At 43.4% G+C, this 23,564-nt stretch overlaps 1 protein-coding gene across 1 annotated transcript; it reads left to right on the top strand.

Annotated features, from left to right (window-relative positions):
- The first annotated feature begins 10,550 nt into the window (after positions 1–10,550).
- On the top strand, positions 10,551–22,905 carry LOC120038863 (myosin heavy chain, fast skeletal muscle-like). Its single transcript, XM_038984445.1, has 7 exons — positions 10,551–10,637; positions 15,930–16,143; positions 17,187–17,251; positions 17,348–17,435; positions 19,264–19,297; positions 19,754–19,877; positions 22,768–22,905. Exons 1-7 carry the CDS (start codon positions 10,551–10,553, stop codon positions 22,903–22,905), a joined length of 750 nt encoding a protein of 249 aa, XP_038840373.1.
- Positions 22,906–23,564: the final 659 nt, after the last annotated feature.

Genomic DNA, 23,564 nt, shown 5'->3' with positions numbered 1-23,564 from the left:
AAGGCCAGCATCCCGGAGTCGCCTCTTCACTGTTGATGTTGAGACTGGACAGAGGAACTCTGCCTAGAAGGCCAGCATCCCGGAGTCGCCTCTTCACTGTTGATGTTGAGACTGGACAGAGGAACTCTGCCTAGAAGGCCAGCATCCCGGAGTCGCCTCTTCACTGTTGATGTTGAGACTGGACAGAGGAACTCTGCCTAGAAGGCCAGCATCCCGGAGTCGCCTCTTCACTGTTGATGTTGAGACTGGACAGAGGAACTCTGCCTAGAAGGCCAGCATCCCGGAGTCGCCTCTTCACTGTTGATGTTGAGACTGGACAGAGGAACTCTGCCTAGAAGGCCAGCATCCCGGAGTCGCCTCTTCACTGTTGATGTTGAGACTGGACAGAGGAACTCTGCCTAGAAGGCCAGCATCCCGGAGTCGCCTCTTCACTGTTGATGTTGAGACTGGACAGAGGAACTCTGCCTAGAAGGCCAGCATCCCGGAGTCGCCTCTTCACTGTTGATGTTGAGACTGGACAGAGGAACTCTGCCTAGAAGGCCAGCATCCCGGAGTCGCCTCTTCACTGTTGATGTTGAGACTGGACAGAGGAACTCTGCCTAGAAGGCCAGCATCCCGGAGTCGCCTCTTCACTGTTGATGTTGAGACTGGACAGAGGAACTCTGCCTAGAAGGCCAGCATCCCGGAGTCGCCTCTTCACTGTTGATGTTGAGACTGGACAGAGGAACTCTGCCTAGAAGGCCAGCATCCCGGAGTCGCCTCTTCACTGTTGACGTTGGGTTAAGCTCCAAAATGCAGGTGTTTCAGCCTAGCTCAGTGCTTTCTGTGGTGGTGGAGCAGCCAGCGGAAAATACAGAACAAAGGGGTTGGTAATGTTCTCTAGTTGCGCCGTGATTGGCTCAGTGTTCTGTCACTCATGGGGACACTACGTCACCTCCAAATTCGAAAGGGTAGAGCTTGAACATTCAAGCCCCCTTGGGTGCTGCCATAGAGTTACATTAGAAGTGCCCATCCAAGAAGGCTCAAGATCATTGGCCACAGATAAAATGACGTCAAATCACATTATATCTACAGCAGCTTTGATTGGACTGATCATGTCAACATCATACTTTCAAAATCTTAGCTAGCAGTCATCATCATGAATCAAGTTGACAATCTACTAGCAAATCCTTTTCAATCATTGTCATATGAAGAGAAATTATAGATAAAACATATCGGTGCTCATCGGCCATTGGACATAAACATTACACAACAAGTTGGAAATCGCAACAATGAGTGGTTTGGAAGGAATCAGTGGCCAACTGCAAGCATTTCAAAGTAATCACTAGCCTGCTATTCAGTGGAGTGGGTCTTTGGTCCCAAGTCTGGGTTTAAGGGTCTCTTTTCCAAGCTTAAACGGATAAACATTCAACATTGGCCATGTACATTACCAGTCAGTTAATCTATAGTATATTACCAGTACATTACCAGTCAGTTAAACTATAGTACATTACCAGTCAGTTAAACCAGAGAGTACATTACCAGCCAGTTAAACTATAGTACATTACCAGTACATTACCAGTCAGTTAAACCAGAGAGTACATTACCAGTCAGTTAAACTATAGTATATTACCAGTACATTACCAGTCAGTTAAACTATAGTACATTACCAGTCAGTTAAACCAGAGAGTACATTACCAGCCAGTTAAACTATAGTACATTACCAGTACATTACCAGTCAGTTAAACCAGAGAGTACATTACCAGTCAGTTAAACTATAGTATATTACCAGTACATTACCAGTCAGTTAAACTATAGTACATTACCAGTCAGTTAAACCAGAGAGTACATTACCAGTCAGTTAAACTATAGTATATTACCAGTACATTACCAGTCAGTTAAACCAGAGAGTACATTACCAGTCAGTTAAACCAGAGAGTACAGAGAGTAAACTAGAGAGTATATTACCAGTACATTACCAGCCAGTTAAACTAGAGAGTACATTACCAGACAGTTAAACTAGAGATTACATTACCAGTATATTAACAGTCAGTTAAAACAGAGAGTACATTACTAGTCAGTTAAACAATGTAATCTCTAGTTTAACTGGCTATTAATATACTGGAAATGTACTCTCTAGTTTAACTGACTGGTATTATACTGGTAATGTATTCTCTAGTTTAACTGACTGGTAATGTACTCTCTAGTTTAACTGACTGGTAATGTACTCTCTAGTCTAACTGACTGGTAATGTAATCTCTAGTTTAACTGACTGGTAATATACTGGTAATGTAATCTCTAGTTTAACTGACTGGTAATGTACTCTCTAGTTTAACTGACTGGCAATGTAATCTCTAGTTTAACTGACTGGTAATATACTGGTAATGTAATCTCTAGTTTAACTGACTGGTAATGTACTGGTAATGTACTCTCTGGAAATACAGTGTAGACATTGTAATGTACTGGTAATTGTACTCTCTGGTTTAACTAGAGAGTACATTATCAGTCAGGTAAACTAGAGAGCACATTACCAGTATATTACCAGTCAGTTAAACTAGAAAGTACATTACCAGTATATTACCAGTCAGTTAAACTAGAGAATACATTACCAGTCAGTTAAACTAGAGAGTACATTACCAGTATATTACCAGTCAGTTAAACTAGAGAATATATTACCAGTCAGTTAAACTAGAAAGTACATTACCAGTATATTACCAGTCAGTTAAACTAGAGAATACATTACCAGTCAGTTAAACTAGAGAGTACATTACCAGCCAGTTAAACCAGAGAGTACATTACCAGTCAGTTAAACCAGAGAGTACATTACCAGCCAGTTAAACTAGAGAGTACATTACCAGCCAGTTAAACTAGAGAGTATATTACCAGTACATTACCAGTCAGTTAATCTATAGTATATTACCAGTCAGTTAATCTATAGTATATTACCAGTACATTACCAGTCAGTTAAAGCAGAGAGTACATTACCAGCCAGTTAAACTATAGTACATTACCAGTACATTACCAGTCAGTTAATCTATAGTATATTACCAGTCAGTTAATCTATAGTATATTACCAGTACATTACCAGTCAGTTAAAGCAGAGAGTACATTACCAGCCAGTTAAACTATAGTACATTACCAGTACATTACCAGTCAGTTAAAGCAGAGAGTACATTACCAGTCAGTTAAACTATAGTATATTACCAGTACATTACCAGTCAGTTAAACCAGAGAGTACATTACCAGTCAGTTAAACTAGAGAGTATATTACCAGTACATTACCAGTGAGTTAAACTATAGTATATTACCAGTACATTACCAGTCAGTTAAACCATAGTACATTACCAGTCAGTTAAACTATAGTATATTACCAGTACATTACCAGTCTGTTAAACTATAGTACATTACCAGTACATTACCAGTCAGTTAAACTATAGTATATTACCAGTACATTACCAGTCAGTTAAACTATAGTACATTACCAGTCAGTTAAACCAGAGAGTACATTACCAGTCAGTTAAACTATAGTATATTACCAGTACATTACCAGTCAGTTAAACCAGAGAGTACATTACCAGTCAGTTAAACTATAGTATATTACCAGTACATTACCAGTTAAACTATAGTACATTACCAGTCAGTTAAAGCAGAGAGTACATTACCAGCCAGTTAAACTATAGTATATTACCAGTACATTACCAGTCAGTTAAACTATAGTACATTACCAGTCAGTTAAACCAGAGAGTACATTACCAGCCAGTTAAACTATAGTACATTACCAGTACATTACCAGTCAGTTAATATTACCTGTAAATTACCAGTCAGTTAATATTACCTGTAAATTACCAGTCAGTTAAACTATAGTACATTACCAGTCAGTTAAACCAGAGAGTACATTACCAGTCAGTTAAACTATAGTATATTACCAGTACATTACCAGTCAGTTAAACTATAGTACATTACCAGTCAGTTAAACTATAGTATATTACCAGTACATTACCAGTGAGTTAAACTATAGTATATTACCAGTCAGTTAAAGCAGAGAGTACATTACCAGCCAGTTAAACTATAGTATATTACCAGTACATTACCAGTCAGTTAAACTATAGTACATTACCAGTCAGTTAAACCAGAGAGTACATTACCAGTCAGTTAAACTATAGTATATTACCAGTACATTACCAGTCAGTTAAACTATAGTATATTACCAGTACATTACCAGTCAGTTAAACTATAGTACATTACCAGTCAGTTAAACCAGAGAGTACATTACCAGCCAGTTAAACTATAGTACATTACCAGTACATTACCAGTCAGTTAAACTATAGTACATCACCAGTACATTACCAGTCAGTTAAACTATAGTACATTACCAGTACATTACCAGTCAGTTAAACCAGAGAGTACATTACCAGTCAGTTAATATTACCTGTAAATTACCAGTCAGTTAATATTACCTGTAAATTACCAGTCAGTTAAACTATAGTACATTACCAGTACATTACCAGTCAGTTAAACCAGAGAGTACATTACCAGTCAGTTAAACTATAGTACATTACCAGTACATTACCAGTCAGTTAAACCAGAGAGTACATTACCAGTCAGTTAAACTATAGTATATTACCAGTCAGTTAAACCAGAGAGTACATTACCAGTCTGTTAAACTATAGTACATTACCAGTACATTACCAGTCAGTTAAACCAGAGAGTACATTACCAGCCAGTTAAACTATAGTACATTACCAGTACATTACCAGTCAGTTAAACCAGAGAGTACATTACCAGTCAGTTAAACTATAGTATATTACCAGTACATTACCAGTCTGTTAAACTATAGTACATTACCAGTCAGTTAAACCAGAGAGTACATTACCAGCCAGTTAAACTATAGTACATTACCAGTACATTACCAGTCAGTTAAACCAGAGAGTACATTACCAGCCAGTTAAACTATAGTATATTACCAGTCAGTTAAACCAGAGAGTACATTACCAGCCAGTTAAACTATAGTACATTACCAGTCAGTTAAACCAGAGAGTACATTACCAGCCAGTTAAACTATAGTACATCACCAGTACATTACCAGTCAGTTAAACTGGAGAGTACATTACCAGTCAGTTAAACTAGAGAGTACATTACCAGTCAGTTAAACTAGAGAGTACATTACCAGTCAGTTAAACTAGAGAGTACATTACCAGTACATTACCAGTCAGTTAAACTAGAGAGTACATTACCAGTCAGTTAAACTAGAGAGTACATTACCAGTCAGTTAAACTAGAGAGTACATTACCAGTACATTACCAGTCAGTTAAACTAGAGAGTACATTACCAGTATATTACCAGTCAGTTAAACTAGAGAATACATTACCAGTACATTACCAGCCAGTTAAACTAGAGAGTACATTACCAGTCAGTTAAACTAGAGAGTACATTACCAGTCAGTTAAACTATAGTATATTACCAGTCAGTTAAACTAGAGAGTACATTACCAGTCAGTTAAACTAGAGAGTACATTACCAGTCAGTTAAACTATAGTATATTACCAGTCAGTTAAACTAGAGAGTACATTACCAATCGGTCCCTCTCTGTCTTCTGTGACTCCAATACTCCTTTGCTCTCCAGCACACCCTTCCTCCTAATCCAAAGGACTGTTGGACCTAAACAGCTGAGTAAGCTGCTCTCTCCATATCAGGACCTTTCTCCTACTGATAGATAGGCTGCTGTCTCCATATCAGGACCTTTCTCCGACTGATAGATAGGCTGCTGTCTCCATATCAGGACCTTTCTATCATGGAGATGTGCTCTGATAACAATGTTGTCCACACTGATCTACCCTGATCACTGATCAACAGAACTCAGTAGAACCACTACATGATCAACAGCATTAGTTTAGTAAAAAACGTGTGTGAGTAAATACACAGTAAATTATCATCCGTGTTTAGAAAAGAAACTCAGCCTTTGACCTCCCTTGACTCTGGTGAGTACACTAGCCAAGTAGGTGGCGGGAATGAGCCATTAAAGTTGGTTGACACACTCAATGAACACCACAGAAGAAGAAGCTTCTGACGTCAATATAGTGCAACCTAGTGTGTTAGCTGAAGGGCAAGCAGAATCGAGTGGAGTTGTGGGATGAAATAACTTCAGGTGGCTCATGACTTTCAGCAATGAATACTGTAGTTCCAGAGACGCTACGGGTTATGTGGTGCTTTTTCTGGCCAGTGTCGTAACATTGTTAGCTATGAGATGCACACAGTAGCTAGTTAGCTAGCTAACGTTAGCTAGGTAGGTAATGTTATCACAAGCAGACAGACCATTTGGTCCATTATTAGCAATGATAACTTATCAAAGTAGCTAGACATATCTAGATACATATTAAACCCTCATAAACAAACGATTGTATACTGTAGGTTACTGCCAGGGCCTAAATGGAACTGTTTGGTCCACCAGGCACTGGCAGGAAGATTCAAATAAAAAAAGTCTACCAGCCACTCAGATTTCTTACAAGTCAAAAAACAGATGAGCTCCCTTTGTAATGTTTCTAAAACAGATGAGCTCCCTTTGTAATGTTTCTAAAACAGATGACCTCCCTTTGTAATGTTTCTGAAACAGATGATCTTTGTAATGTTTCTAAAACAGATGACCTTGCTTTGTAATGTTTCTGAAACAGATGCCCTTTGTAATGTTTCTGAAACAGATGATCTTTGTAATGTTTCTAAAACAGGAAATGTATCAATAAGAAGTAATGTGGTATACTGCTACATTTCAATACGTTTTTGGTTACCCTAGGTCTTTTAATCAAAATATCAGAAACAAAATGTTCAGCTGCCCCTTTAAAAGCGTGAAGCTACCGTGGTAACGAGGCCACTCGAGTCCTGTCGTGTGTGTGTGTGTGTGTGTGTGTGTGAAAGAAATGTGGGATCTGACTAGGGCGTCTCTTCTCTTTCAATTGAGGCAGCAGACTCAAACTAACATTGAAAAACGACAGAGCTTGTGAACAAAACAATATACACTGAACAAACATAAAACGCAACATGCAATAATTTCAAAGATTTTACTAAGTTACAGTTCATATAAGGAAATCAGTCCATTTAAATTAATTCATTAGGCCCTAATCTATGGATTTCACATGACTGGGAATGTTGGTCACAGATACCTTAAAAAAGGTAGGGGCCTTATCCCACTCCTCTTCAATGGTAGTATGAAGTGGATGGATATTGGCGGCACCAGGAACACGCTGTCGTACACGTCGATCCAGAGCATCCCAAACATGCTCAATGGGTGACATGTCGGGTGAGTATGCAGGCCATGGAAGAACTGAAACATTTTCATCTTCAGTGAGCCACAGGATCTCACAGTTTCTCTGTGCATTCAATTTGCCATCGATAAAATGCAATTGTGTTCATTGTCTGTAGCTTATGCCTGCCCCCACATGACGCCATACTGCCCGGTACAGTTGAAACCGGGATTAATCCGTGAAGAGCACACTTCTTCAGCGTGCCAGTGGCCATGGAAGGTGAGCATTTACTCACTGAAGTTGGTTACGTTGCTGAACTGTAGTCAGGTCAAGACCCTGGTGAGGACAACGAGCACGCAGATGAGCTTCCCTGAGACGCTTTCTGACAGTTTGTGCAGAAATTCTTCAGTTGTGCAAATTTTGGTGCTCCAGAGTGGGGCAGCGGTCTAAAGCACTGCATCTCAGCACTAGCGACGTTACTACAAACCTTGGTTTGATCCCGGGCTGTATCACAACCGGCTGTGATAGTGAGTCCCATAGGGCGGCGCACAATTGGCCCAGCATCGTCCAGGTTAGGCGAGGGTTTGGCCGGGGTCGAACATCATTGTAAAATATGAATTTGTTCTTATTAACTGACTTTCCTAGTAAAATAAAAAAAAATGTTTTAGAGTGGGCTTTTATTGTCCGCAGCACAAGCAAGGTGTTTAATGAGCTTCTTGATATGCCACACCTGTCGGCTGAATGGATTATCTTGGCAAAGGAGAAATGTTCACTAAACTGGGAGAACTTGTCCCTATTGGTGGTTTTAAATCATTGATGAAGGATTCATTGACCTGTCAATGTTTTTAATTAGCTGTTTATGATTTTGTTATACTCCTGTGAATTCTATGTTTTTTTACTAGATTACCTGTAGTTGTTGATGTTGTCTGTCTGTAATTGTGTAATGACTTGGTACTGCGTATCTTGGCCAGGAAGCTCTTGAAAAAGAGATTTCAAATCTCAATGAGCCCTTCCTGGTTAAATAGAGGTTAAATAAAAAACACAAATAAAAAACTAAGTTCTGCACAAAATTTGAGAGAAATAAGCTTTTTGTGCGAATGGAAAATTTCTGGGATCTTTTATTTCAGCTCATGAAACCAACACTTTACATGTTGCGTTTATATTTTTGTTCAGTATAAATAGCAAAAAAACCTTTGACTTGAGTAAATTAGACCAACTTTTATGACTGCGCCTCCAGAAATGAATCTATCAGCGGTTTGATATAAGATTATATTTCTTTGAGCAATTAGCAGCTATGAAACCATATAGCAGAAATAGTTTGAAAACAGCTACTGCAGCATTTCCCCCTAACCCTAACCCTAACCCTACCCCTACCCCTAACCCTAACCCTAACCCTACCCCTACCCCTACCCCTACCCCTAACCCTACCCCTACCCCTAACCCTAACCCTACCCCTAACCCTACCCCTAACCCTAACCCTAACCCTAACCCTAACCCTAACCCTAACCCTAACCCTAACCCTAACCCTAACCCTAACCCTACCCCTAACCCTACCCCTAACCCTAACCCTACCCCTAACCCTAACCCTCTAACCCTAACCCTACCCCTAACCCTACCCCTAACCCTACCCCTAACCCTACCCCTACCCCTAACCCTAACCCTAACCCTAACCCTAACCCTAACCCTAACCCTAACCCTAACCCACGCTCATACTTGACTTTTGGCTATTTGAGTATGCAAATGTAATGCTCATACTATAGAGCCGTGCAAATTGACCACCCGCCAATGTGGCTGGTGAAATAGACATTCTTACCAGCCAATACCTACATTGATCCGCATTTGACGGGTGGCGAATGTTAATTTTATGCCCTGGCTACTGCACAGAATGTCGTTTCAGTTTGCTAGCTAATTAGCCGAGTCTCAGCTAGCTAGCTAGTAACTTAGTCGGTCTGATTGTCAACAGCTAACTTAGCTAGCTAGTGTCTACTGAGTATGACAGTCAACTGTTTATGTTTACACACGTATTCAGAGCATGCTAGATAGCTAATTAGCACAGGTGGTCACCTCTTGTATTTTATTAGGATCCCCATTATCTGTTGCAAAAGCAGCAGCTACTCTTCCTGTGGTCCACACAGAACATGAAACATAATACAGAATGACATAATACAGAACATCAATAGACAAGAACAGCTCGAGGACAGAACTACATACATTAATAAAGGAACACGTAGCCAACATATCATCACATACACACAAACTATCCAGGTCAAATAGAGGAGAGGCGTTGTGCCGTGAGGTGTTGCTTTATCTGTTTTTTGAAACCAGGTTTGCTGTTAATTTGAGCAATATGAGATGGAAGGAAGTTCCATGCAATAAGGGCTCTATATAATACTGTACGCTTTCTGGAATTTGTTCTGGACATGGTGGCATGTCTGGTGGGATAAGTGTGTGTGTCAGAGCCATGTGTAAGTTGACTATGCAAACAATTTGGGATTTTCAACACATTCATGTTTCTTATAAAAATAAGTGATGTAATCAGTCTTTCCTCAACTCTTAGCCAAAAGAGACTGGCATGCATAGTATTAATATCAGCCCTGTGATTACAATGAAAAGCAGTTCTGGGCCAGCTTAACTAGGTCTTTCTGTCACAGTATAGACGCTGAAGAGGCGACGCAGGTACGGGGAGTCAAACATTTCATGTAGAACGGAGAGACGTGACACTTTCCTTGCAGCACTGGACCACACGACTGGACAATAATCAAGATTAGACAAAACTAGAAACCTGCAGAACTTGCTTTTTGAAGTGTGGTGTCAAAAAATGCAGAGCATCTCTTTAATACAGACATACCTCCCCCATCGTTACAACCATTCAATCTATATGTTTTGACCATGACAGTTTACAATCTAAGGTGACCCCAAGTAATTTAGTCTCCTCAACTTGTTCAACAGCCACACAATTCATTACCAGATTCAGCTGAGATCTAGAATTTAGGGAAAGATTTATACCAAATACAATGCTCTTAGTTGTAGAGATGTTCAGGACCAGTTTATTACTGTCCACCCATTCCATTCTTGACTTCCACCTCTTCCACACTCACTTTACCGAATTCAAAATTGCAACGGTTGCCTTTCATAATTTGGTCAATTACGTATGAATGTGTAGGTTCAGAATTTGTCGTTGTCATGCCTAAGTTTGCTAATCTTCCCAATAAAAAAAATTATTAAAGTAGTTGGCATTATCAGTGAGTTTTGTGACAAATAAGCTATCTGATTCAAGGAATGATGGAGTCGAGTTCACCTTTTTGCCCAAAATTTCATTTAAGGTGCTCCAAAGCCAATGGGCATCTTCTCCATCCTTGAAGAGGAGTGCATGTTCCCCAAGTCTTCAGACACTACCTTCAAGAACAAGCTTTATGACCAGCATATTGGTGTCATGTTTTGTCTTTTGATTATCATGTCTTGTCCCTGTGCTTCCCTTCCATTTGTCTCCCTCTGCTGGTCTTAGTAGGTTCTTTCCCTCTCTCTTCCCCTCCCTCTCTTCCTCTCTCGCTCTCTCTCTATCGTTCCGTTCCTGCTCCCAGCTGTTCCTCATTCTCCTAACTACCTCATTTAATCTTTCACACCTGTCCCCTATTTTGCCCTCTGATTAGAGTTCCTATTTCTCCCTCTGTTTTCCGCTTCTGTCCTTGTCGGATCTTTGTTTGATGTTTGCTGTTCCGTGTCCTGGTTCCGCCCTGTCGTGTTTTTGCCTTCTTCAGATGCTGCGTGTGAGCAGGCGTCCTGGTTCCGCCCTGTCGTGTTTTTGCCTTCATCAGATGCTGCGTGTGAGCAGGTGTCATCTAAGATATATCCAGGGGTACCGTTTTGTTTAAGTTTGGAATAAAGACTCTGTTTTTGTTAAGTCGCCTTTGGGTCCTCATTCATCTGCATAACAGAAAGATCCGACCAGTATGGACCCAGCGACTACGGATTCTCGCAACACTGCCATCGAGATCCAGGGAGCAATGCTCGGCAGACACGAGCAGGAATTGTCTGCTGCTCGTCATGCCGTTGAGACCCTGGCCGCTCAGGTTTCCAACCTCTCAGGACAGTTTCAGAGTCTTCGTCTCGTGCCACCTGTTACTTCCTGGTCTTCCGAGTCTTCGGAACCTAGGGTTAATAACCCACCATGTTACTCTGGGCAACCCACTGAGTGCCGCTCCTTTCTGACCCAGTGTGATATTGTGTTTTCTCTCCAGCCCAACACATACTCACGAGAGAGAGCTCGGATCGCCTACGTCATATCACTCCTTACTGGTCGGGCTCGGGAGTGGGGCACAGCTATCTGGGAGGCAAGGGCTCCCAGATAGCTGTACTAACGATTATCAGAGCTTTAAAGAGGAGATGATACGGGTTTTTGATCGTTCAGTTTTTGGGAAGGAGGCTTCCAGGGTCCTGGCTTCCCTATGTCAAGGTGATCGATCCATAACGGATTACTCTATAGAGTTTCGCACTCTTGCTGCATCCAGTGACTGGAACGAGCCGGCGTTGCTCGCTCGTTTTCTGGAGGGACTTCACGCTGAGGTTAAGGATGAGATTCTCTCCCGGGAGGTTCCTTCCAGCGTGGACTCTTTGATTGCACTCGCCATCCGCATAGAACGACGGGTAGATCTTCGTCACCGAGCTCGTGGAAGAGAGCTCGCGTTAACGGTGTTTCCCCTCTCCGCATCTCAACCATCTTCTCCCATCAGCTCAGAGACTGAGCCCATGCAGCTGGGAGGTATTCGCATCTCGACTAAGGAGAGGGAACGGAGAATCACCAACCGCCTTTGTCTCTATTGCGGTTCTGCTGGACATTTTGTCATGTCATGTCCAGTAAAAGGCCAGAGCTCATCAGTAAGCGGAGGGCTACTGGTGAGCGCTACTACTCAGGTCTCTCCATCAAGATCCTGTACTACCTTGTCGGTCCATCTACGCTGGACCGGTTCGGCTGCTTCCTGCAGTGCCTTGATAGACTCTGGGGCTGAGGGTTGTTTTATGGACGAAGCATGGGCTCGGAAACATGACATTCCTCTCAGACAGTTAGGGGAGCCCACGCCCATGTTCGCCTTAGATGGTAGTCTTCTCCCCAGTATCAGATGTGAGACACTACCTTTAACCCTCACAGTATCTGGTAACCACAGTGAGACCATTTCCTTTTTGATTTTTCGTTCACCTTTTACACCTGTTGTTTTGGGTCATCCCTGGCTAGTATGTCATAATCCTTCTATTAATTGGTCTAGTAATTCTATCCTATCCTGGAACGTTTCTTGTCATGTGAAGTGTTTAATGTCTGCTATCCCTCCTGTGTCTTCTGTCCCCTCTACTCAGGAGGAACCTGGTGACTTGACAGGAGTGCCGGAGGAATATCATGATCTGCGCACGGTCTTCAGTCGGTCCAGAGCCAGCTCCCTTCCTCCTCACCGGTCGTATGATTGTTGTATTGATCTCCTTCCGGGGACCACTCCCCCTCGGGGTAGACTTTACTCTCTGTCGGCTCCCGAACGTAAGGCTCTCGAGGATTATCTGTCTGTTTCTCTCAACGCCGGTACCGTGGTGCCTTCTTCCTCTCCCGCCGGAGCGGGGTTTTTCTTTGTTAAGAAGAAGGACGGTACTCTGCGCCCCTGTGTGGATTATCGAGGGCTGAATGACATAACGGTTAAGAATCGTTATCCGCTTCCCCTTATGTCGTCAGCCTTCGAGATGCTGCAGGGAGCCAGGTTCTTTACTAAGTTGGACCTTCGTAACGCTTACCATCTCGTACGCATCAGAGAGGGGGACGAGTGGAAAACGGCGTTTAACACTCCGTTAGGGCATTTTGAATACCGGGTTCTGCCGTTCGGTCTCTCTAATGCTCCAGCGGTCTTTCAGGCATTAGTCAATGATGTACTGAGAGACATGCTGAACATCTTTGTTTTCGTTTACCTTGACGATATCCTGATTTTTTCACCGTCACTCGAGATTCATGTTCAGCACGTTCGACGTGTACTCCAGCGCCTTTTAGAGAATTGTCTCTACGTGAAGGCTGAGAAGTGCGTCTTTCATGTCTCCTCTGTCACTTTTCTTGGTTCTGTTATTTCCGCTGAAGGCATTCAGATGGATCCCGCTAAGGTCCAGGCTGTCAGCGATTGGCCCGTCCCTAAGTCACGTGTCGAGTTGCAGCGCTTTCTCGGTTTCGCTAATTTCTATCGGCGTTTCATTCGTAATTTCGGTCAAGTGGCTGCCCCTCTCACAGCTCTGACTTCTGTCAAGACTTGCTTTCAGTGGTCCGGTTCCGCCCAGGGAGCTTTTGATCTCCTCAAGAAGCGTTTTACATCCGCTCCTATCCTTGTTACTCCTGACGTCACTAAACAATTTATTGTCGAGGTTGACGCTTCAGAGGTGGGCGTGGGAGCCATTCTGTCCCAGCGCTTCCAGTCTGACGATAAGGTTCATCCTTGCGCTTACTTTTCTCATCGCCTGTCGCCATCGGAACGCAACTATGATGTGGGTAACCGCGAACTGCTCGCTATCCGCTTAGCCATAGGCGAATGGCGACAGTGGTTGGAGGGGGCGACCGTTCCTTTTGTCGTTTGGACTGACCATAAGAACCTTGAGTACATCCGTTCTGCCAAACGACTTAATGCACGTCAAGCTCGTTGGGCGTTGTTTTTCGCTCGTTTCGAGTTCGTGATTTCCTATCGCCCGGGGAATAAGAACACCAAGCCTGATGCCTTATCCCGTCTCTTTAGTTCTTCAGTGGTTTCTACCGACCCCGAGGGGATTCTCCCTGAAGGGCGTGTTGTCGGGTTGACTGTCTGGGGAATTGAGAGACAGGTAAAGCAAGCGCTCACTCACACTGCGTCGCCGCGCGCTTGTCCTAGTAACCTTCTGTTTGTTCCTGTCCCTACTCGTCTGGCTGTTCTTCAGTGGGCTCATTCTGCCAAGTTAGCTGGCCACCCCGGTGTTCGGGGTACGCTTGCTTCTATTCGCCAGCGGTTTTGGTGGCCTACTCAGGAGCGGGACACGCGCCGTTTCGTGGCTGCTTGTTCGGACTGCGCGCAGACTAAGTCAGGTAACTCTCCTCCTGCCGGTCGTCTCAGACCGCTTCCCATTCCTTCTCGACCATGGTCTCACATCGCCTTAGACTTTATTACCGGTCTGCCTTCGTCTGCGGGGAAGACTGTGATTCTTACGGTTATCGATAGGTTCTCTAAGGCGGCACATTTCATTCCCCTCGCTAAGCTTCCTTCCGCTAAGGAGACGGCACAAATCATCATTGAGAATGTGTTCAGAATTCATGGCCTCCCGTTAGACGCCGTTTCAGACAGAGGTCCGCAATTCACGTCTCAGTTTTGGAGGGAGTTCTGTCGTTTGATCGGTGCTTCCGTCAGTTTCTCTTCCGGGTTTCATCCCCAGTCTAACGGTCAAGCAGAAAGGGCCAATCAGTCGATTGGTCGCATTTTACGCAGCCTTTCGTTTCGAAACCCTGCGTCTTGGGCAGAACAGCTCCCCTGGGCTGAGTACGCTCACAACTCGCTTCCTTCGTCTGCTACAGGGCTATCTCCGTTTCAGAGTAGTCTTGGTTACCAGCCTCCTCTGTTCTCGTCCCAGCTCGCCGAGTCCAGCGTTCCCTCCGCTCAGGCTTTTGTCCAACGTTGTGAGCGCACTTGGAGGAGGGTCAGGTCTGCACTTTGCCGTTACAGGGCGCAGACTGTGAGAGCCGCCAATAAACGTAGGATTAAGAGTCCTAGGTATTGTCGCGGTCAGAGAGTGTGGCTTTCCACTCGTAACCTTCCCCTTACGACAGCTTCTCGCAAGTTGACTCCGCGGTTCATTGGTCCGTTCCGTGTCTCTCAGGTCGTCAATCCTGTCGCTGTGCGACTGCTTCTTCCGCGACATCTTCGTCGCGTCCACCCTGTCTTCCATGTCTCTTGTGTCAAGCCTTTTCTTCGCGCCCCCATTCGTCTTCCCTCCCCCCCCCCCGTCCTTGTCGAGGGCGCTCCTATTTACAGGGTACGGAAGATCATGGACATGCGTTCTCGGGGACGTGGTCACCAGTACTTAGTGGATTGGGAGGGTTACGGTCCTGAGGAGAGGAGTTGGGTTCCATCTCGGGACGTGCTGGACCGTTCGTTGATTAATGATTTCCTTCGTTGCCGCCAGGGTTCCTCCTCGAGTGCGCCAGGAGGCGCTCGGTGAGTGGGGGGGTACTGTCATGTTTTGTCTTTTGATTATCATGTCTTGTCCCTGTGCTTCCCTTCCATTTGTCTCCCTCTGCTGGTCTTAGTAGGTTCTTTCCCTCTCTCTTCCCCTCCCTCTCTTCCTCTCTCGCTCTCTCTCTATCGTTCCGTTCCTGCTCCCAGCTGTTCCTCATTCTCCTAACTACCTCATTTAATCTTTCACACCTGTCCCCTATTTTGCCCTCTGATTAGAGTTCCTATTTCTCCCTCTGTTTTCCGCTTCTGTCCTTGTCGGATCTTTGTTTGATGTTTGCTGTTCCGTGTCCTGGTTCCGCCCTGTCGTGTTTTTGCCTTCTTCAGATGCTGCGTGTGAGCAGGCGTCCTGGTTCCGCCCTGTCGTGTTTTTGCCTTCATCAGATGCTGCGTGTGAGCAGGTGTCATCTAAGATATATCCAGGGGTACCGTTTTGTTTAAGTTTGGAATAAAGACTCTGTTTTTGTTAAGTCGCCTTTGGGTCCTCATTCATCTGCATAACAATTGGCAAAAACCAGGCATTTGAGAAGCCCAAGCCTGCCAAAGGCAAGGCAGAGGCCCACTTCTCCCTGGTTCACTACGCCGGCACTGTGGACTACAACATCACTGGCTGGCTGGACAAAAACAAGGACCCCCTGAACGACTCTGTTCTTCAGCTGTACGGGAAGTCCTCAGTCAAACTGTTGTCTGCCCTGTATGTTGCTGCCCCACCTGAGGGTAAGACTAGCATCACATCAACAGATTTAAGTTCTAGTCAAAACTCAGACCCACATTTCTTTAAAGGGGCAATACCAAGTTGCTACATACATTTTTGTACCCATTGGGAAACCATGTGCTAAATTAATACAGTGTTAAAGGAAAATATAAACAGACCCTATATAGCCTAAAAAGATGGTTAAAACTATACTTGTTATATAATGGATGGTCAGTCAGCAGGTTAAAACTATACTTGTTATATAATGGATGGTCAGTCAGCAGGTTAAAACTATACTTGTTATATAATGGATGGTCAGTCAGCAGGTTAAAACTATACTTGTTATATAATGGATGGTCAGTCAGCAGGTTAAAACTATACTTGTTATATAATGGATGGTCAGTCAGCAGGTTAAAACTATACTTGTTATATAATGGATGGTCAGTCAGCAGGTTAAAACTATACTTGTTATATAATGGATGGTCAGTCCATCCGTAGCTCCATCTTTGATTTCGAGGTTAGTTCCATTTCTCCAGACCTTCAGCTTTTTACCGAAGCCGGGTGAGGAGCTGCTTTTGTTATTGTTTCAAGTGCTGATGATTTAAAGTCTTGGAATGTTTCTCAGGGTTATTCACTGGGTTAATATTGGCAGCATTTGCATTCAATGCCTAGTGCAGTCAAAAAAACGTTTTATATATATTTCCACACTATGAGGTTTGAATAATACTGTGAAATTCTAAAAAATTATGACAATGCCCTTTTAGTGTAAAAGCTTTTTTGAAAATTGGCTGATTTGGTGGGATGGAGTTTGTGGTGACATCACCAGGCAGTAAATAAGTTAATAGACCAATAAGAAAGATCTTTCCAAATTTCTCTGCCAATAACAGCTAGTTTTTTCCATTTTAATTGAAAACAATTACAGTAAGGTACTTAATTGTTACCCAGAAAGGATTTGATTTTGAGATAAATAAAAAAAAACAGCTGCATTGAACCTTTAAGATTAATGTGAAGTTAACCCAAGATTGTCTTGTTTATAATGATCTCTTATTTTTGCCCTTTTTAACAGATACAAGCAAGAAAGGAGGCAAGAAGAAGGGTGGTTCCATGCAGACTGTGTCCTCGCAGTTCAGGGTGATCTTTTGAAATGTGTATATTCAGTCCTTCAAAAGGTGCATCGATTATCATCGATGATTTATATTTAAAAAATGGTTTGTAATCCTCTTACAGGAGAACTTGGGCAAGCTGATGACCAACTTGAGGAGCACTCATCCTCACTTTGTGCGCTGCCTGATCCCCAACGAGTCAAAGACTCCAGGTACAAGAAATATAGAGTTAAATATTATACACTACGGGTCAAAAGTTTTAGAACACCTACTCATTCAAGGGTTTTTGTTTATTTTTTAAAACTATTTTCTACATTGTAGAATAATAGTGAAGACATCAAAACTATGAAATAACATATATGGAATCAGGTAGTAACCAAAAAAAGTGTTAACAACTTATTCAAGGTGAGTGTCCCATCCGCAGGACAGTTGAGCTAACGTAGGCTAATGTGATTAGCATGAGGTTGTAAGAAACAAAAAAAATTGGGCAGAAACCTTAAATTCTTGTTAATCTAACTGCACTGTCCATTTTACAGTAGCTATTAGAGTGAAAGTATACCATCCTATTGTTTGAGGAGAGTGCACAATTATGAACTTGAAAATGTATGAATAAAACAATTAGGCACCTTTGGGCAGTCTTGATACAACATTTTGAATAGATATGCAAGATTTCATAAGATCACTCTAAAACTTTGCACATACGGTGCTTCCATCTAGTGGCCAAAGTCTAAATTGCGTCTGGGCTAGAATAATTAATTATGCCCTTTCTCTTGTATTTCAAAGATGGTACAAAAAGAAATACTAAAGAAATTGTTTTTTCTTTGTATTATCTTTTACCAGATCTAATGTGTTATATTCTCCTACATTCCTTTCACATTTCCACAAACTTCAAAAGGTTTCTTTTCAAATGGTACAAGCTACAGGCAGTTAGATTTAGGTATATCATTTTAGGCGAAAATTGAAAAAAAAAAAGGGGCGGATCCTTAACAAATTAAAATATATTTTATATTTGAGAGTCTTCAAATAGCCACCCTTTGCCTTGATGACAGCTTTGCACTCTCTTGGTATTCTCTCAACCAGCTTCACCTGGAATGCTTTTCCAACAGTCTTGAAGGAGTTCCCACTTATGCTGAGCACTTGTTGGCTGCTTTTCCTTCACTCTGCGGTCCGACTCATCCCAAACTATCTCAATTTGGTTGAGGTTGGGTGATTGTGGAGGCCAGGTCATCTGAAGCAGCACTCCATCTCTCTCCTAATTGGTAAAATAGCTCTTACATCACCTGGAGGTGTGTTGAGTCATTGTCCTGTTGAAAAGCAAATTATATTCCCACTAAGCCCAAACCAGATGGGATGCCGTATCGCTGCAGAATGTTCTCTTTGCTTATTTGAGCTTTTCTTGCCATAATTGGTCTTTTACCAAATAGGGCCATCTTCTGTATACCTCCCTACCTTGTCACAACACAACTGATTGGCTCAAACGCTTTTCGAAGGAAAGAAATTCCATAAATGAACTTTTAAGAAGGCACACCTGTTAATTGAAATGCATTCCAGGTAACTACCTCATGAAGCTCCCAAGTGGCGCAGTGGTCTAACACCTGGTTTGAATACAGCCTGCATCACATCTGGCTGTGATTGCGAGTCCCATAGGGCGGTGCACAATTGGCCCAGCGTCGTTGGGGTAGGATGTCATAGTAAATAAGAATGTGTTCTTAACTGACTTGCCTAGTTAAATAAAGGTAAATAAATAAGACACTAATTGAGAAAATGCCAAGAGTGTTCAAGGCAAACATGAGCTATTTGAAGAATATAAAATATATTTTGATTTGTTTAACACTTTTTTGGTTACTACATGTGTGTTATTTCATAGTTTTGACATCGTCACTATTATTTTACAATGTAGAAAATAGTAAAAATAAAGAAAAACCCTTAAATGAGGCGTTCTTTTGACCGGTAGTGTATGTATTCAGTAAAGTAAACATTAACGAGCCAAATCTTGAACCTGTTTTTGAGTATTAAAAGAGACTTGGTTTGTTTTTCCAGGTCTGCTGGGGAACTTCCTGGTTATTCAACAGGTGTAACGGAGAGTATCAGGATCTGAAGGAAGTCTTGCTCTCTCAAAACCAAGCAGGGTCAGGCCTGGTTGGTCCCTGGATGGGAGATCAGATGCTGAGGGAAGTGGTGTTAGATGGCCAGTAGGGGGCACTCTTTCCTCTGTTTTAAGGTGAGCCCAATGTGCCAGGGCAGTCAAATAGGTGTCCTGCCTCTGAGGTCATAATAATAATTAATGTAACGGTGTTATTACTACTAATTACTACTACGTCTACTGGCTAAATGTCTGATCTGGCACTTATATTGTCATGGCCACCTAATCATCTCCAAAAAATGTACTTTTCCGTGCTGGTCTCCCGCACGCACACACAAAACTGAAAAAAATATATATTCTAAGTGTTTTTCCCAGCATCAGAATATGCTACGTAATATAACCAACCTATTTCAACTTGACATATGTTAAGCATGTCTCCTCATTCAGGTATAAAGTACTGAATGCCAGTGTCATCCCTGAAGGCCAGTTCATGGACAACAAGAAGGCTTCTGAGAAGCTGCTGGGGTCCATTGATGTGAATCACGAGGATTACAAGTTTGGACACACCAAGGTCAGTCAAATACCCCCAGCAAAAGCTGACAAAACACAACTTGAATTATATTTTAACCCATTACCATTCAACATCTCTCCAGTTAATCACCCATCATGTGATACTTTCTTCTTCATTAAGCTAATATAAAAAGGTAGAGAAACATTCTACTGTTATTTTCTTCAAAGTCATACACCACAGGTAAAAAAGAGAAACTACATTTATTAACCTGTGCATTGTGGATATTTTAAATTACCAATAATGAGGAGAGACAAGGTCACTCACCAATCAGTATATTAACTTTATTAAAATAATTTAACCGATAAGGGAGCTGGTCACAATACCCACACAAAAATGGATAGAGAGCGTCCACTGAGTGAGCCTCTGGGTTATATACCATCTCAGGATAGGTGCAACCTCAGAGATGACGTGGTTCCAAACACAGCCAGCACTTGGCCTCTAGTACAAAGAACTTGTTTGTTCAGTACATTTACATTTACATTTAAGTCATTTAGCAGACGCTCTTATCCAGAGCGACTTACAAATTGGTGCATTCACCTTATGATATCCAGTGGAACAACCACTTTACAATAGTGCATCTAACTCTTTTAAGGGGGGGGGGGGTTAGAAGGATTACTTTATCCTATCCTAGGTATTCCTTAAAGAGGTGGGGTTTCAGGTGTCTCCGGAAGGTGGTGATTGACTCCGCTGACCTGGCGTCGTGAGGGAGTTTGTTCCACCATTGGGGTGCCAGAGCAGCGAACAGTTTTGACTGGGCTGAGCGGGAACTGTACTTCCTCAGAGGTAGGGAGGCGAGCAGGCCAGAGGTGGATGAACGCAGTGCCCTTGTTTGGGTGTAGGGCCTGATCAGAGCCTGAAGGTACGGAGGTGCCGTTCCCCTCACAGCTCCGTAGGCAAGCACCATGGTCTTGTAGCGGATGCGAGCTTCAACTGGAAGCCAGTGGAGAGAGCGGAGGAGCGGGGTGACGTGAGAGAACTTGGGAAGGTTGAACACCAGACGGGCTGCGGCGTTCTGGATGAGTTGTAGGGGTTTAATGGCACAGGCAGGGAGCCCAGCCAACAGCGAGTTGCAGTAATCCAGACGGGAGATGACAAGTGCCTGGATTCGGACCTGCGCCGCTTCCTGTGTGAGGCAGGGTCGTACTCTGCGAATGTTGTAGAGCATGAACCTACAGGAACGGGTCACCGCCTTGATGTTAGTTGAGAACGACAGGGTGTTGTCCAGGATCACGCCAAGGTTCTTAGCACTCTGGGAGGAGGACACAATGGAGTTGTCAACCGTGATGGCGAGATCATGGAACGGGCAGTCCTTCCCCGGGAGGAAGAGCAGCTCCGTCTTGCCGAGGTTCAGCTTGAGGTGGTGATCCGTCATCCACACTGATATGTCTGCCAGACATGCAGAGATGCGATTCGCCACCTGGTTATCAGAAGGGGGAAAGGAGAAGATTAATTGTGTGTCGTCTGCATAGCAATGATAGGAGAGACCATGTGAGGATATGACAGAGCCAAGTGACTTGGTGTATAGCGAGAATAGGAGAGGGCCTAGAACAGAGCCCTGGGGGACACCAGTGGTGAGAGCACGTGGTGCGGAGGATTCAGGAGGGAGGAGAAGGTGGCAAAGAGCTTCCTAGGGTTAGAGGCAGATGCTTGGAATTTAGAGTGGTAGAAAGTGGCTTTAGCAGCAGAGACAGAATAGGAGAATGTAGAGAGGAGGGAGTGAAAGGATGCCAGGTCCGCAGGGAGGCGAGTTTTCCTCCATTTCCGCTCGGCTGCCCGGAGCTCTGTTCTGTGAGCTCGCAATGAGTCGTCGAGCCACGGAGCAGGAGGGGAGGACCGAGCCGGCCTGGAGGATAGGGGACATAGAGAGTCAAAGGATGCAGAAAGGGAGGAGAGGAGGGTTGAGGAGGCAGAATCAGGAGATAGGTTGGAGAAGGTTTGAGCAGAGGGAAGAGAGTAGGAGTAGCAGTGTTATCTGTGGTAATCCATGTTTCCGTCAGTGCCAAGAAGTCGAGGGACTGGAGGGAAGCATAGGCTGAGATGAACTCTGCCTTGTTGGCCGCAGATCGGCAGTTCCAGAGGCTGCCGGAGACCTGGAACTCCACGTGGGTCGTGCGCGCTGGGACCACCAGGTTAGAGTGGCAGCGGCCACGCGGTGTGAAGCGTTTGTATGGTCTGTGCAGAGAGGAGAGAAGAGGGATAGACAGACACATAGTTGACAGGCTACAGAAGAGGCTACGCTAATGCAAAGGAGATTGGAATGACAAGTGGACTACACGTCTCGAATGTTCAGAAAGTTAAGCTTACGTTGCAAAAAATCTTATTGACTAAAGTACTAAGAACACCTTTCGTTACTTAAAAAGGGTGACTGACGCACAGACACTGTGGAGACAACTGATTGGTTCCCCGCTACTCATGCCATCCCTTCACATGGTTTGCAATAGGTAAAGACACATATTCACATATGGGACCAATGTTCCCTTTTGACCTCCTTTGCCCTATTCTCTTTCTGATATTCTGCATAGCAACATGTGGTAGACAAGCCTGACTTCTCCCCTGTCTGGACCCCTGGTGACTGAGACCCATATGAGGGAGGAAGTGCAGCTGCCAACATCCGTCTGAAGGGATACATTCTAATAAGAGTTCAATCATATAAGCATATTATGCAGATTATCTATGTTACTTAGCGAATTCTGATTCTCCTACCACATGTGTTACAGTGGTTGCAGTTCTGTATCAGTTAACATTAAATCATCTACAACTGCACAATACCTTTCAACTTATGAACACACTATCCCATGGTCTGTGGTGATTTCCCCCTCTGTTGATCCAACTCTTTATATCTCTTTCCATCTGACTGTGGTTCCATTGAGCATGTTTACCTGTGTCTCAGGTGTTCTTCAAAGCCGGTCTGCTGGGGGTCCTGGAGGAGATGAGAGATGAGAAGCTGGCTCTGGTCGGCATAGTCCAGGCTCTCAGCCGTGGATTCCTCATGAGGAGAGAGTTCACCAAGATGATGGAGAGGAGGTGAGGAATAGTAGGCATCTTGGCACAACTTCCTATGAACCACCTGTATGTAAGGAATTATTATTATTATTATTTCTTTATTTCACCTTTATTTAACCAGCTAGGCAAGTTGAGAACAAGTTCTAATTTACAATTGCGACCTGGCCAAGATAAAGCAAAGCAGTTCGACACATACAACAACACAAAGTTACACATGGAGTAAACAAACATACAGTCAATAATACAGTAGAAAAAGTCTATATACAATGTGTGCAAATGAGATAAGATAAGGGAGTTAAGGCAATAAATAGACCATGGTGGCGAAGTAATTACAATATAGCAATTAAACACTGGAATGGTAGATGTGCAGTAGATGAATGTGCAAATTAGAAATACTAGTGTGCAAAGGAGCAAGATAAATAAATAAATACAGTAGGGGATGAGGTAGTTGGATGGGCTATTTACAGATGGGCTATGTACAGGTGCAGTGATCTGTAAGCTGCTCTGACAGCTGGTGCTTAAAGCTAGTGAGGGAGGTAAGTGTCTCCAGTTTCAGTGATTTTTGTAGTTCGTTCCAGTCATTGGCAGCAGAGAACTGGAAGGAAAGGCGACCAAAGGAGGAAATGGCTCTGGGGTGACCAGTGAGATATACCTGCTGGGGAGCGTGCTATGGGTAGGTGCTGC

This window comes from Salvelinus namaycush, unplaced genomic scaffold, assembly GCF_016432855.1.
Source record: "Salvelinus namaycush isolate Seneca unplaced genomic scaffold, SaNama_1.0 Scaffold241, whole genome shotgun sequence".
NCBI lineage: Eukaryota > Metazoa > Chordata > Actinopteri > Salmoniformes > Salmonidae > Salvelinus > Salvelinus namaycush.
Note: the sequence above shows the minus strand (reverse complement) of the source record. Positions and strands in the feature narration are given on the sequence as shown.